Consider the following 15,359-nt stretch of genomic DNA (forward strand, 5'->3'; position numbering starts at 1 on the left):
CCATTGCAGAGAAACTAAATGAATTCTTTCAATCGGTCTTCATGGCTAAGGATGTGAGGGAGATTCTTAAACCTGAGCCATTCTTTTTAGGTGACAAATCTGAGGAACTGTCTCAGATTGAGGAGTCATTAGAGGAGGTTTTGGAACAAACTGATAAACTAAACAGTAATAAGTCACCAGGACCAGATGGTATTCACCCAAGAGTTCTGAAGGAACTCAAATGTGAAACTGAAGAACTACTAACTGTAGTTTGTAACCTATCATTTAAATCACCTTCTGTACCAAATGACTGGAGGATAGCTAATGTGACGCCAAGTTTTTAAAAGGGCTCCCGAGGTGATCCCAGCAATTACAGACCAGTAAGCCTGATTTCAGTACCAGGCAAACTGGTTGAAACTATAGTAAAGAACAAAATTGTCAGATACATAGATGAACATAATTTGTTGGGGAAGAGTCAACATGGTTTTTGTAAAGGGAAATCATGCTTCACCAATCTACTAGAATTCTTTGAGGGGGGTCAGCAAGCATATGGACCAGGGGGATCCAGTGGATATAGTGTACTTAAATTTTCAGAAAGCCTTTGACAAAGTCCCTCACCAAAGGCTCTTAAGCAAAGTAAGCTGTCATGGGATAACAGGGAAGGTCCTCTCCTGGATTGGTAACTGGCTAAAAGATAGGAAACAAAGGATAGGGAGAAATGGTCAGTTTTCAGAATGGAGAGCAGTAAATAGTGGTGTCCCCTGGGGTCTGTATTAGGACCAGTCCTATTCAACAGATTCATAAATGATCTGGAAAAAAGGGTAAACAGTGAGATGGCAAAAATTGCAGATGATACAAAACTACTCAAGATATTTAAGTCCCAAGCAGACTACGCAGAGGTACAAAAGGATCTCACAAAACTGGGTGATTGAATTTCATCTGCCATTTTGTTGCCCAGTGTGGATAAATGCAAATTACTGCGCATTGGAAAACATAATCCCAACTATACATAGAAAATGATGGGGTCGAAATTAGCTGTTACCACTCAAGAAAGAGATCTCGGAGTCATTGTGGCTAGTTCTGTAAAAACATCCACTCAATGTGCAGTGGCAGTCAAAAAAGTGAACAGAATGTTGGGAATCATTAAGAAAGGGATAAATAAGAAGACAGAAAATATATTACCTCTATATAAATCCATGGTACACCCACATCTTGAATACTGCGTGCAGATATGGTCGTCCCATCTGAAAAATGATATATTAGAAAAGGTTCAGAAAAGGGCAACAAAAATTATTGGGATATGGAACGGCTTCCATATGAGGAGCGATAAATAAGACTGGGACTTTTCAGCTTGGAAAAGAGATGACTAAGGGGGATATGATAGAGGTCTATGAAATCATGACTGGTGTGGAGAAAGTAAATAAGGAAGTGTTTACTCCTTCTCATAACACAAGAACTAGGGGTCACCAAATGAAATTAATAGGCAGCAGGTTTAAAACAAACAAAAGGAAGTATTTTTTTCACACAACGCACAGTCAACCCGTGGAACTCTTTGCCAGAGGATGTTGTGAGGGCCAAGACTATAACAGGGTTCAAAAAAGAACTAGATAAGTTCATGGGGGATAGGGCCATCAGTGACTATTAGCCAGGGTGGGCAGGGATGGTGTCCCTAGCCTCTGTTTGCCAGAAGCTGGGAATGGGTGACAGGGAATGGATCACTTGATGATTACCTGTTCTGTTCATTCCCTCTGGGGCACCTAGTTTCCACTCTTCTAGTTACATTTTGTCTCCAGTGCAGTTCCTGACAATAAACTCAGTGACCATATGGAAGTTCAGCATTCTTACATAAGATAATTTGAACCATGAGGTAGTAAAACTACAAAAATATTCTTTTAAAGAGGGCATTTGATATACAATTCATAGGTTTAACAATACATAGTTGTAGTCAAAGTTAGATATATTATTACTCCTGAGGGTATTCTGCACCAAAAAAATTAAAAATTCTGCACATGATATTTTAAAATTCTGTAAATTTTATTTGTCAAATAAATGTGGAGGCTTCACCATGACACTGGGGAGTACAAGCCACTGGCTGCAGAGGTGGGAGATCACTGTGCAGCTCCCCTCCGGCACACAGACTCAGCGGTGAGTCCGCTCAGCACCCAATCCTGACACAGCACAAGGACTGGGCCCGCCCCAGAAACATCCCAGCACCCTGCCCCTCTGTGCCTGGTGCATCAGGTGTGCACAGGCAGGCTCTGCAAGGCAGGATCCAAGTGGTTGGAGGGGCTTAATGTGTGGGGATCCAGGTATGGGTTGAGATGGTTCTGTGTGGGGCAATCTGGGTGCAGGCGGCTCAGTGGGGGATCTGGGAGTCAGGGGAGATTTAGATGCACAGGGGCTTGTTGGGGGATTCTGGGTGCAACAGTAATGGGACTCTGAAGGGGGGTCCAGATGATTGGGGCTCAGTGTGTGTGGGGGTCTGGGTGTGGGAGGCTCAGTGGGGGCTCCAGATGCTGGAGGAGTGGGGCTTAGTGGGGTCGGGATCCAAGTGCAGCTGGTTGGGGTTCGGTGGGATGAGGATCCGGGTGTGGGTGGTTTGTTGGGGTGGTCCAGGTGCAGGAGGGGGGGGTTCATCATGAGGGGGTTCTGAGTGTGGGGAGGGAAGGTGAGGTGGGAGGGTCAGGATATGAGGCGGGTCTAGATGCATGGGGGTTGGAGAGATGGGGGAGCAGCTCCCTGCACAGGGATCCCTCCCCCTGCAGCTGAGGCTCAGGAAGCAGGGGGAGGAGGAGTTTCAAGAGCTTCCTGCAGCTGGGGGAGAAATCTGGGGGTGGGTCTGACCTGACCGCGGATGCTGTGCAGGGTAGAGGAAGTCCCATCCTCCCCAGCTGTCGGGACTAGCAGCTGAGTCTAGTGCAAGGGTATGAGTCACCAGCCAGGTCTTCCCCAGTCCTGCCCCACAGTGATTTACCTCTCTGCTGGCTGCCCTGAGCACCTGAAACATACTGCTGGGGAGGTGGCATGACCGCTCTTGTGGCTTCCCTTTGCTTCCCTGTCAGAAAGTCATTTTTCTGCAGGGAAGCAAAGAAATCTGCGGGGGACATAAATTCTGCACATGCGCAGAATTCCCCCAGGAGTAGTATATTCCAGAACAAAAAAGAGAGTACAGTGGGAAGGAAAAATCAGGTTAAATGAAAATGTGTGCTAGTTTATGTAAGCCATTTTATGACATTCTATAGTACAAGAACAATCAAACAATCAAATTTACCTCTTTCATCATAACATGTAGCTCTTATATAGTGTTTTTAAATTTATAGAACTCAAAGTGCTTTACAAAGATAATATCAGCCCCACTTTACAGATAGGGGAAGCAGAGGCACAGCAAGATGAAGAAACTTGCCCAAGGTCAGCCAGCAGATCACTAGCAAAGCTAGGAATACAACTCTGATCTCCCACACCCCAGCCTTCATTGGCTCAGACTGCCTTCCATAATGCCAAAAGATGCCTCTTGAATTAAATGGCAACAAACTGAATAATTCAAAACATAATTGCAAATACTTTTTAACATAAAGTACAATTAAACTATGCCTCTTTCTGTCATAGAATAGTGAAGCAAATATCTCCGTATTAGACATTTATATGAAAAATAATATCTACAGTTACGCTAGCTGGGATGAAATTACAAGGGCTAGCAGTCTCTGTTTCTGGGCATAAAATGATCATAACTGGGAATAAGGAAGAAATCCCACCACCACTATGATTCAAGGGACAGTACTGGACAATTAGGTGTGTTACAGTAATTTTAGATAGCCCCTTCCTCCACCACCAAAGGAGTCCTTGCAGCGCTGTACAGCTTAGCATTGGCACCTGTTAAAGACATGATACAAAGCTATATGGACCATTGTTCTCTTCTTCTATGGTATGATTTCTGATGTTCTAATCCTAAAATCCTCTCTCAGTTGGTATAATTAACTCTTGGATCTTTCCTTTCCACCTCATCACAAGGATAGTGAGGGGTAGCCTGTGCCATTACCTCCCCCCTGCATGCTTTTTTTTCTAGCCAGTGCTCTCTATGCTGTTCTGAAAGGTGCCCTCTGACTAGGACTCTGAAGGAGGGAGGATATACAGTAAATACAAATCTGTCAGTGTATTTTTGTGAAGCGGTTAACTCTGGAATCTCATTATCTCCTTTTCTAACATTTTCTAGGCCCATGAGATCTGCTATTCCGTGTTGTGTCTCTTCTCTTATGTGGCTGCTGTTCGTGGGAAAGAGGTAGAAAACAAAAGCAAACCCCCACGGCCAGTTTCCAGCTGATCACAATATTGGGAAATGCTTGCCCACTGGCACATTGGTGTGTTATACTCCCATTTCTGTTCCTGTTACTGGAGCTCACATTACTGACTCCAGTGAGAACTTGGTTATTTATGTATGATCCTGCAGGTCCTTCCCCTTAGAAAAAATTAAGACTTTCTTGTTCATTCTCCTGCTGAATTCATTCTTACTGGAGTTTTTACACCAGCTGTGCTTATCAGACAGTTCTGAGCATCAGCATCCAGCTATAACTGAGGATGGCTTGCTCTGGGCAATCCTTTGGAATTCCATTTCCAAGAAGACTAATGCATCTGGAGTTCAGTTGTTTTTGTTTCCAGTGGTACCTGTGTCACAAATTTCTTCACTTACAGCTGTAGGCCTCTGCTTTCAGATTCTTCAAAAAATATGCACAAAGAAAGCAGCTTGGTCCTGAATGGATCACCTGTTGTTTAACTGTGATAGTTTATATTATTTTCCTTCTGTGTTTTCACACTTTACCCACCGATTTTGAGTTCTTGCTATATGGCCCTTCAAATCTTTTCAGTAAAGATGAGCAATCTAGCTACCTTAAACTCCTTTGAAATAGCCTAAAATTAGATATGGTGCTTTAAGATTGAATGTTACATGTATAAAACTATGGAATTATTTCTTCTCTGGTGGGCGAGAGATAGGCACCATGAAGGGGAGAAATTTGGAGACTGTGCTTTATGAAATCCCCTTCAAACTGGTATGCGTGTAACGTGTGTGATTTTCAAATGGGAAATTAGACCCACTCTGCTAACATCCCAAGAGTGCAGTTAATTAATATATGCATATCATGGTAGCTAGAACAGTTAATCTAAGTGTGTAGGAATAAGTAAAGAGAGGTAAAGAGAGAGAGCTATTGGCTGAAGCACATGGCAAACTCATGTAACATGTGGGATTATCACTACAATCTCCCTAAAGCACTGCTATTAGAGTCTGTGTACACTGGTTCTGTAGAAAACCTGCAGAAATCCACAGGATTATGCGAAGTGCATTGTGGGGATTCAACTTTTTGTGATGATGGTACTGTAAATGCTGGTTCCAGATTTTGTTTTTTTAACTACTGCTTCTGTCAAACTGTACATGTATATCTCAGAGTTTCGCAAATACTGTGTAATGAAGCACCCTCAGTTAAAGTATCCATCTCGCACCTTATTTTAAGTAGACTGAGAATGGATGTTTGAACACTGTTTGTTTTTTATGAACTGTACTTGACTCTACTGGGGCGGGGGGAGGCCCCTGAGATGCTGGAAGGAGAGAGGATCTAGAGAAAATAATATTAAATGTAAAATATCTAATGGAGTGCTCTAACACAAGCTGGAGTCTTGTCTGATTTGACATAGGCTTCTGAGTAATTGAACCCAGAAATAATCCTGTTTGGCTTAGTCAGTCAGGGTATTTACCATTTTGAGTGGAATGCACGAGGAATGGGTGGAGAAATGGTGTAAATATTCTAGTGTCTATTTATAGAAGAATGTACAGCTGTCTGAATGTGAAAATAAACTATCATTTAACCATGGATGGCTTTTATCCTCCAGTGTTTCTTCCCATTCGTCTATTTGACTCTGAAATGTAATTGTCTATATAAATAATACATAATATGCATATATAAAATAAATTCCATTCTTGAAATAGTGGAAATACTATGTTCTCAAACATGAGACAATGTTAATGTGTGTGGCATTCCAAGTTATTTTTAATGGTAACTATCTTCTAAAAGTTTTTTTTAATGGTGTAAAATCAAAGACATTTTGTCTCCTCCAAGAAAGATTTTAAAGAATATTAATGGTGAACACTGAGGTACAACTAAAAGCGCATTTTCTTCATTCATTGCCATGACCAGGGGTTCTTTTAGGCATAGAAATAAAATCAGGGTTTACAGGATTATGTCTTATCCTTCCCTCAATAAAAAAAGCAGAAATTAACAAACCTTGAGCCTATTGTCCTGACCACTTTGCATTTATATGGTATCCTCTTCCCTCTCCTTTTGTCTGTTTTTCACCAATTTAGATTGTAAACTCTTCAGAGCAAGATTTGTACAATGGTAATCTTAATGGTTCTCTGTGTGCTAATTATCCTCCATTTAAGTATGAAATATTCCAGAATTGAATAAACAGAGTGAATTTACCTCAGCCTAGAAGAGATGTTCCCTTCAGAGCAGTGCTGGGGTTCTATTGAAGGAGCAGTGGAGAATATTTATTGGCAATCTGTCCTGGAGAAACTAGGGATTGTAAATTCCATTCTGCACATAGTTCTTACATGAAACCGAAGTTTGAAGTGAAGCTTGAAAGGGCCTGTAACCTAACCTGCCCTGCTCCTTTTGAATAATCAGTCTTTTTAAAAGGAGGGCTGGATAAGTATGGTTCTGCAAAGGCATTACAGATGTAAACATTGTTTATATGTGAGCTATTAATATCAGGTATTGCTTCTGAAGAACTGTATTCTTGGGGGGTTGACCATTAGTAACAAACCAGTAAGGTGGGCTGAATAATATTTAATTAAATAAAAACTGGAGTACTCTTCAGAAAAAAGTATCTGACTTGGTTTCTAATTGGAGGCAGTAATGCTGACTAAGGGAGTGAATTGAACTCATGTATGCTGAAGAAATTGGCTTGAATCTGGTGGAGTCAATCCTAATGCCCTCTTGCACTGCCTCATTGTTGTACGTCTCAGTACAGAGCATGATCTATTTATGTAGTGTAGCTGTGTTGGTCACAGGATATTAGAGACACAAGGTGGGTGAGGTAATATCTTTTATTGGATCAACTTCTGTTGGTGAGAGAGACAAGCATTCGAGCCAACCAGACCTGGAGAAGAGCTCTGTGTGGCTCGAAAGCTTGTCTCTCACCAACAGAAGTTGGTCCAATAAAAGATACTACCTCGTCCACATTGTCTCTCCATGATCTATTCAGACAGTCTGACCAAAGATTGGTTTCCCAAGCACCTATTCCTGAAGATAGTTAACAGCTTTGGAGACTTTTTCTAAAAGGCTTTATCCTATCCAGATAACAGTGTATTACTCTTTTGATACCTAATCTATGCAGCTAGCTTCCTCAGGTAAGTTGTGAATCTTTGGGAAGAAAACTGGAAGATTAATGGACTGATAAGAGGTCGAATTAGAAGCCACCAGAAAGACATTTATAATGTACAGTATGACCTTAAACTTATGGAGTACTGGGAAAGGTGGGTCAGATTTAAGCATCTAACTCTTGCTCACCATCTTAGACAGTGTAAGGGCTATTAGGGGCTGGTTTACATTAGAGAATAATAAACTCAGGACCAAGGCAAGATGCTGTTGATAGCTCTGACCTGGCCTTGACAGTTTTGGTTCTCTGACTTTCTAGAACTAACATCAGAACTACACGTCTTGCTTCCTGGTCTTTGAAATCTTTTGTCTCAGGGTCAGGACAAGATTCTCCACCTGGATCCAAAATGTCTCAGGTTAACAGCTAGATCAAGTGTTTTGCTGAGGTCCAAAAGCAGGAAGCTTCAAACTAGGGAAACTTGCTTAATGAAGTGGAAGTGTGTCTCCACCTGGGAAGTTCAGAAAGAGGTAGAGCCTACATAGTCCAAAGTCAAAACAGTAGTGGACTCTCTACTATGCTTAATGCTGTTAAATCTGTGTCAGAGCTCAGCCCACCTAGCTGCAATTTCAGCTTTCCACCTCCCATAGCATTGATCATGTATCTTCACTTTCCCTACAGTGAGTTTCTTCATATCAGCTTGGTGTGTTAATGAGATTCAGGCCCTGAAACGTGTGGTCTTGTGTTCTCACCCCAAACTCCTATCAATGTGGTTTCTAGTTTCAAGCTCAATAAAGTCATTAAGCTGCTTCTATTTTCCTCCAAACTTCATTCACATCTAGATTTGGTTGCATATATGGTTAAGACCAGGCATCAGTCCATCTCAACACACTATTTAAGTGTGTGTGTGTACATACGTATACGTATATATACACTTGAATACTGTGACTTCGTAGGTGTTCAGCCAACTGTGGGGATTACAGCATGTTCAGCTGTGGGTAAAGCAGCCTCCACTACATGCCTCAGCAACGTTTCCATCATTGAGATGTACAGAGCAGCTGCTTGGATGTCTATTATACAGCATTATTCTCTGAGTGTGGTCTCTAGATCATGCCAGATTTGTGAGTGCAGTTTTACAGTCATTTTCACCTTTTGAAGGTCTCTACTGCTGGTTCATCTCACAAGACAAGCAATCAATATAGACATTCCTTAGTGGGGAAAAAGGTTACTATAGATTGCACATACCTCTCACCTTTTCCACTCTGTTTAATTTTTGATTAAGGATTACTCAGTGATAAGAGCTCAAGGATTGTAGGGGCCCCTTCCCCTTATGCCCTTGGAAATCAGCTCAAGCCTTTCTGATTTTAAATAACTTGCAGTAACAGTGCAATACCGCTAAGTCTGGCTGAGAGATCTATTTTCTGTTATATAAATATTCATACAAGCTTTTTACCACTAAGAGGGGCCTGTGCCACATAATGTCCAAGTGTTTCAAGGTGGCTGAGATAATATCTTTTGTTGCAGCAACTTCAGTTGGTGAAAGAGACAAGTTTATGAGCTACACAGAGCTCTTCAAGTATTTCAATCTAATTAATATTCATATTGAACTGTCCAAAGAATTGTCTCTGTTCTTTGCTTTCCTGGATTTGCCTGTTTTGGTTTACTGCTTTTTTTGCCTCCCTGTTGTTGTTCCTTGTCTTGTTATTGCGGAAGTCTTTTGCAAAATGACGACCAAAGCATGCTCTGAAAACACTTAGGCTGGGGATTAGTTTTATCTCATCCAGTCGGTTTTCTAGAAGTGGTGGTTCTTGGCCAAGATTCTTTGATCTCTGGTCCTCACAAGCTTTGTCCTGGACCTTGTTGGTTGCCTGTGGGTTGCGAATAAGGGATTGCTCCTTAAAGACCACATCTTAAAATATCTGAAGGCCTTAAATACTAAGACCTGGGAGCCTGTGACAGGTATGGAACAGTGATATGCTGTGTTCTTTTCAGTTTTCCCTGGAAAGAGTGTGGGCTCTCGTATCTTGTACAAGTTGCCACTTTTTAAAATTTCCTAGAGATTTTCATGGTGTGTGTGTTATAAAGTTATCCTTTATAACTCAAGTTTGTCTGTAAAGCAAGTTTAAGGGTTATCTCTTAGCCCCACTGCTGTATATGGGATTTTCACTCCATATAATAGTCAATGACCATACAAGGGGTGTGATGGGTTCGGTCACAGAGACCCCCTTGGGACGGTCACCTGATGTGCTGAAATTAGTATTGAGCCTGTTTTCCCTGCCAGCTTGGGACTTCCAGAATCCTGTCTTGTTGAGCCAGACACGCTAGCCAATTGCAGACCTAGGGTCTGGTCCACACCTCCAAAGCTGCAGACTTTAACAAAAAACTGCTCAGCAGGTTTCCTATCTCCGGCACCCAGACACCCAGCTCCCAATGGGATCCAAACCCCAAATAAATCTGTTTTACTCTGTATAAAGCTTATACAGGGTAAACTTATAAATTGTCTGCCCTCTATACACTGATAGCACTGATAGAGAGAGATGCAGAGTTGTTTGCTCCCCCAGGTATTAATCACTTAATCTGGGTTAATTAATAAACAAAAGTGATTTTATTAAGTATAAAAAGTAGGATTCAAGTGGTTTCAAGTAATAACGGACAGAACAAAGTAAGTCACAGAGCGAAATAAAGCAAAAACACGCAAGTCTAAGCCTAATACATTAAGAAACTGATTACAGATAATACCTCACCCTCAGAGATGTTCCAATAAGCTTCTTTCACAGACCTGACTCCTTCCTAGTCTGGGCCCAATCCTTTCCCCGGTACAGTCCCTGTTAGTTCCAACAGACATCCTAGGTGAAAAACAAGGGCTTTCTTATGACTGCACCTCCTTTGTTCTGTTCCACCCCCTTTTATAGCTTTGGCACAAGGCGGGAATCTTCTGTCTCTCTGGGTCCCACCCCTCCTTCTAAATGGAAAAGTACCAGATTTAAGATGGATTCCAGTATCAGGAGACATGATCACATGTCCTGTGAGACCCCAGCGTCCATTCTTCCTGGGCTGGCCCACACATACATAGGAAGGTTTTTAAGTAAGCAGAGCCATTTACAACCAATTGTCCTAGCCAATGGGAGCCATCAAGATTAGATTTGAGTAGTTTTAGGTGCAGTTAAGGATATAAGACTCTCCCTCCAGCCTTTAGTCATCTTAAAATGACATCTGAATATAGAACTGGCAGAACCAGCTCTGCAACATACATGGGACAGTGCTTGTGTATGCAGTGCACAGACACCTACATGGGAATGGACATTTGCAACACATCTGGAAGAACAACAGTTACAGAAAGGTTGGTAACTGTTTCTTCACTCTAGGGCGGGGAAGGGAAAAGGAACTGAATGAAGACTTATCTGGACAAACAGTCAGTGCCTGGCAGCTTGGGGTGTAAATCTACCTTGCACTAGCATGCCATGCACTATCTGTCCATGAACCCTGCTACCCTGCACTGAAAGTTCTCTCGTGGACTTTGATCTACACTGCTTTGAAACAGGAGAAGATCAAAGTGCACTAGAGCACTTTCAATGAAGGGCAGCATGGTCCACACAGACAGTTAGGGCATAAAATATTAGGGTTGGAAGGGACCTCAGGAGGTCATCTAGTCCAACCCCCTGCTCAAAGCAGGACCAATCCCCAACTCAATCATCCCAGCCAGGGCTTTGTCAGGCCTGACTTTAAAAACCTCTAAGGAAGGAGATTCCACCACCTCCTTAGGTAACTCATTCCAGTACTTCACCATGCTCCTAATGAAAAAGTTTTTCCTATCATACAACCTAGACCTCCCCCACTGCAACTTGAGACCATTACTCCTTGTCCTGTCCTCTTCTACCACTGAGAACAGTCTAGATCCATCCTCTTTGGAACCCCCTTTCACGTAGTTGAAAGCAGCTATCAAATTCCCCCCCCCCATTCTTCTGCAGACTAAATAATCCCAGGCCCCTCAGTCTCCCCTCATAAATCATGTGTTCCAGTGCCCTAATCATGTTTTCCAATTTTTTCACATCCTTGTAGTGTGGGGCCCCAAACTGGTCACAGTACTCCAGATGAGGCCTCACCAATGTCGAATAGAGGAGAACAATCATATCCCTCGATCTGCTGGCAATGCCTCTACTTATACATCCCAAAATGCCATTGGCCTTCTTGGCAACAAGGGCACACTGTTGACTCATATCCAGCTTCTCGTCCACTGTAACCCCTAGGTCCTTTTCTGCAGAACTGCTGCCTAGCTGCTTAGTTCCTAGTCTGTAGCAGTGCATGGGATTCTTCTGTCCTAAGTGCAGGACTCTGCACTTGTCCTTGTTGAACCTCATCAGATTTCTTTTGGCCCAATCCTCTATTTTGCCTAGGTCCCTCTGTATCCTATCCCTACTCTCCAGCATATCTAGCATGGCAAGCTAGTTCAAGGTAGTGCAAAGAAACTTGGGGTGTAAATCTATCTGCCCATCCAGACAAGCCCCGAGGATGGTGCAAATTACAGAGGCAAGTGTGAATCTACTGTAAATAGTATGCACATTTGTGGTTTATGTAAATAGTGTATATTTGGAGACACCCTATTTAGAGCCATCTCTGACACCAGGAAATGCTGTGTACAATGTCATGTTGAGTTCCTTGGAAACATACATACAGTAATTCACATTGCTCCTCTGCTGTCACTCTGATGATGTAACAAAATGTGCCTCGTTTGTGTTTTTGTGGCTTTCCATGCCTCAGTGAAGACTGTTTAAAAAATAAATTCCAGTTGGCAACAATGAGAAGAGAACGGATGGTCTTCTGGTTAAAGTAAAGAATTGAAGGGAATGGAATCTACAATTCTCTACTCTCAGTGATGGGATTTGCCCTTAGCTGGGACATGATTTTCAGCATTCAGCCCCCCATGTATGTATGTATTATGATTGTCTTTAATCACATGATCACATACTCTTTCCCGCCCCTCCCCCCAAAGGACCTCCACCTTATTCAATGCACAGGAAAGACCTGCTCTGAGGATAAATGAGGATTGTGTACTAAAGGAGGCGGCTGTTGTGCAGTACCCCTGTCTCATTTTGTAGTAGAAATTGGAATATATGTATCACATTAGACGGGGTTTCAGGTTGAGAAAGGAAGGATTAATGATTTTTAGGCAATTGAATCTTGCCTTGGAGTACTGAACTCTATTCCTGCCTTTGCCACAGAGCTTCTATGTGATACTGGGCAAATCACGTAAACCAAAGAAGTTGCTAACTGTGTGTTCATTTTCTGAGTGCCCACCTTGAAACACTGCAGCCTGATTTGCAGAAGTACTAAATATTCACAGCTGCAAGTGAAGTCAATCGCAGTTGTGCTTGAATATATTAAGTGCTATGAATGCTAAGTACTCTTAAAAATCATGTCCTAGGCCCCTCAAATCAGGCACCCAAAATTAGTGGATCCTTTTGACTTTAAACTTTCTCTGTGTCAGCTGCCCATCGGTAAAATAGGGATAGTACCACCACCCCATCTCACAGGGTTTTATAAAGATTAATTAATGTAATTAATGCTTGTGCAGAAGCACTCAGATCCTATAGAAAAGCCCAGGAAGAAATTAATAATTCTGTCTTCAGAGCAGGATTTGAATAGCATGCAGTAAATAAGGCCTTTGGTCACATATTGGACAATGCCAATAAAACAAAACATTGAAAAGCCACTCATTAATTGAACATCTATCTTGTGGACTGAATGAGGCATGTGATCATGTAATTAAAGACTATACCATAAATTCTCAAGGGGGCTCTTCCTACCTTGATAATGATTTTTAAATAGTTTTGTGTGTTTAATTTCCTAGCTTTTTAAAAAAGCAAACTGAAAAAACAAATGTCATATGTGGTGGTATACTGACACCCACATGGTTCATCAGCAGGAGTGGAACCTTTAGATCCATCACACAGACCTTTGTCATGAATGAAGTAACTGATATAGATCTTCACTAGGGGGAGATGAGATGCACACTTCACCAGTGAGTTTTTCACATATTTCCTGACAGCAGAGGAATGATGAGATTCAGGAATTTTGGATTCCATTCCAGACTCTGAAGAGGAGTGTGGCGTGCTCTAGTAGGCAGACTCTTATCCATTTTCCCGAGGCTTGATCCCTTCTGCCCCATCCCCTCCAACCTGTCCCAGTCCTGTCTCTTCCCCCACTCCAATTCTCTTTGCCTATCTAGTCTCAGTCTTCACTCCCCAGGCATTCAGGCACTCCAGACTCTGCATCCCACCCAAACTCCTTATGCTCAGTCTCCTTGCCCTGCCAGTCACAGTTCTTCCCTCCTCACTCCTTGTCCAGTTTTGTCTTTCCCCACCTCGCTACTGGCTACCAGTCCAAGTTTCCCTCCTTTGGCTCCATGTTCAATCTGTCTCCCCGTCTCCTTGTCCCAGTCTCATTTCTCTCCCCACATCCCAACTCCTTGCCAGATCTCTCTCTCTCTCTTCATTTCCCTGCCCCTGTTCTCCCCCCCTCCATTGGTTCCTAGTCTCCTTAGCCAGCGAGTCCCAGTCTCTGCCCAGTTCCTCACTTGACCTCAGTGTTCTTTTCCCAATCAGTCACAGTTCCCCCCACAAATCCCAGTCAGTTTCTCTCCCCCACCTCTTCAATCCCAGTCTCACTACACTCCTCCCAATCTACTTCTCCTCCCCTCCCCCCCACTATTCTCATTCCTTCTACATTCACATCAGATAGTTTACTCTTCCATGCTGCCTGGGTCCCAGTAATGGGATGTGGGGGAGTGTCAAAGGAGAGAGAGAGACCCTGCTCTTATTTCTGGTGCCAGCTCCACTCCACCTGAGGAAAGCTAGGAAGAAGCAGTCTCTACAGCAAAACTCCTTGTGAGCCGGTTAGCCCAGGGATGGAGCATGCTCGGGTGCTCTGGGAATGACACATGAGCAGTCTAGTCAGCACTGGGAACTATGAGAGGTTCACACATGTTCAACAAAGATGGACTCTGGAGATTTTTAATGTTAAGATCTAGCTTATCTGAGTGTGTATAAACTGCAATTTTTCATAGACTTCTAAATTGTCCAAATGTGGATGGATTTTCACATCCCTGGTGCAAAGGTCACCTCTCCCCCTGTGCCAAATTTCAAGTCCCTGTTCCAAAGCAGGAAGTGCTAGAACTGTTATAAGAAAAGGTCTCAAGAATTTTTTAAGATCGGGCAAAACATATTTTTCCCTAGCCTCATTCTCAGAACTGAACCATTTTGGCTGAAATGTAAAATATATAAGCTGGAGACAGATGAAAGCCTTCAATTTTTTAAAAAAGTCTGTGATTTATGTTAGTAATTCAAATTTTATTGATCGTGCTTGTCCTGGAAAAGAGTATGGATTACTGGACAATGACTAGGTTATGATATCAACTATCAAGCAAGTGCAACCTGAATGAGGGATGAAATTCTTCCTATTCACACCCCTACTCCATATTTTTCACTTCTCCATGTAAGACTTCCAGGAAAACAGGAGAAACTAGACTTGATATTCTTAATATTTCTAAGCTAAAAAGTAAACTAAAACAAAAAAAAGGTTTCAAGCCTTCTTTATCCATTGTAAACAAGGGTAACACTTCCCCACCCCCTTTCTTTAACTCCCTGTAAACTTTCCTACCCGCTGATGTTTCATAGTTACTGGATTAGCCTCCCTACTCTGGGGTTATCTTTCTGCCATGAGGGGGTCAGAATGGGGAAAGCACAGGACAGTCCACGTGGAAGTGAAAGAGAATCCTAAAAGTAGAAGATACCATTACATATTTGTGGACGTTGAGGCCTATCCTAGAAGAACTGTTGTAATTGAAGATAATAGATAGTACCTTGGTTCTTTCACTGTGACAGTTCTTGAAGAGTGCTGAATGATGTGCAGTCAGTGTACAAATGAATGCTGAGTGATGCAGCATACCATCTACAATTTTGCAATCTTACTCCCTTACTTACATCCATGGAATCTCACTGAAGGTAGTAGGGTGGCACAGG

At 42.4% G+C, this 15,359-nt stretch overlaps 1 protein-coding gene across 30 annotated transcripts in view; it reads left to right on the forward strand.

The window, feature by feature from the left end:
• MADD (MAP kinase activating death domain) overlaps positions 1 to 5,837 on the forward strand; it is a 123,694-nt gene extending 117,857 nt beyond the window's left edge. For 20 of the 30 annotated variants that reach the window (XM_073348277.2, XM_073348284.2, XM_073348281.2 and 17 more), the window contains one exon: positions 4,190 to 5,837. In XM_073348277.2, the coding sequence (XP_073204378.1) occupies positions 4,190 to 4,297 (108 nt within the window). In that variant the 3' untranslated portion in view covers positions 4,298 to 5,837. The remainder of the gene's footprint in view (positions 1 to 4,189) is intronic. The other 10 variants (XM_073348293.2, XM_073348298.2, XM_073348296.2 and 7 more) reach the window with 1 other exon arrangement.
• The last annotated feature ends 9,522 nt before the right edge of the window (positions 5,838 to 15,359 follow it).

This window comes from Lepidochelys kempii, chromosome 6 (assembly GCF_965140285.1).
Source record: "Lepidochelys kempii isolate rLepKem1 chromosome 6, rLepKem1.hap1, whole genome shotgun sequence".
In the NCBI taxonomy this organism is placed as follows: Eukaryota; Metazoa; Chordata; order Testudines; family Cheloniidae; genus Lepidochelys; species Lepidochelys kempii.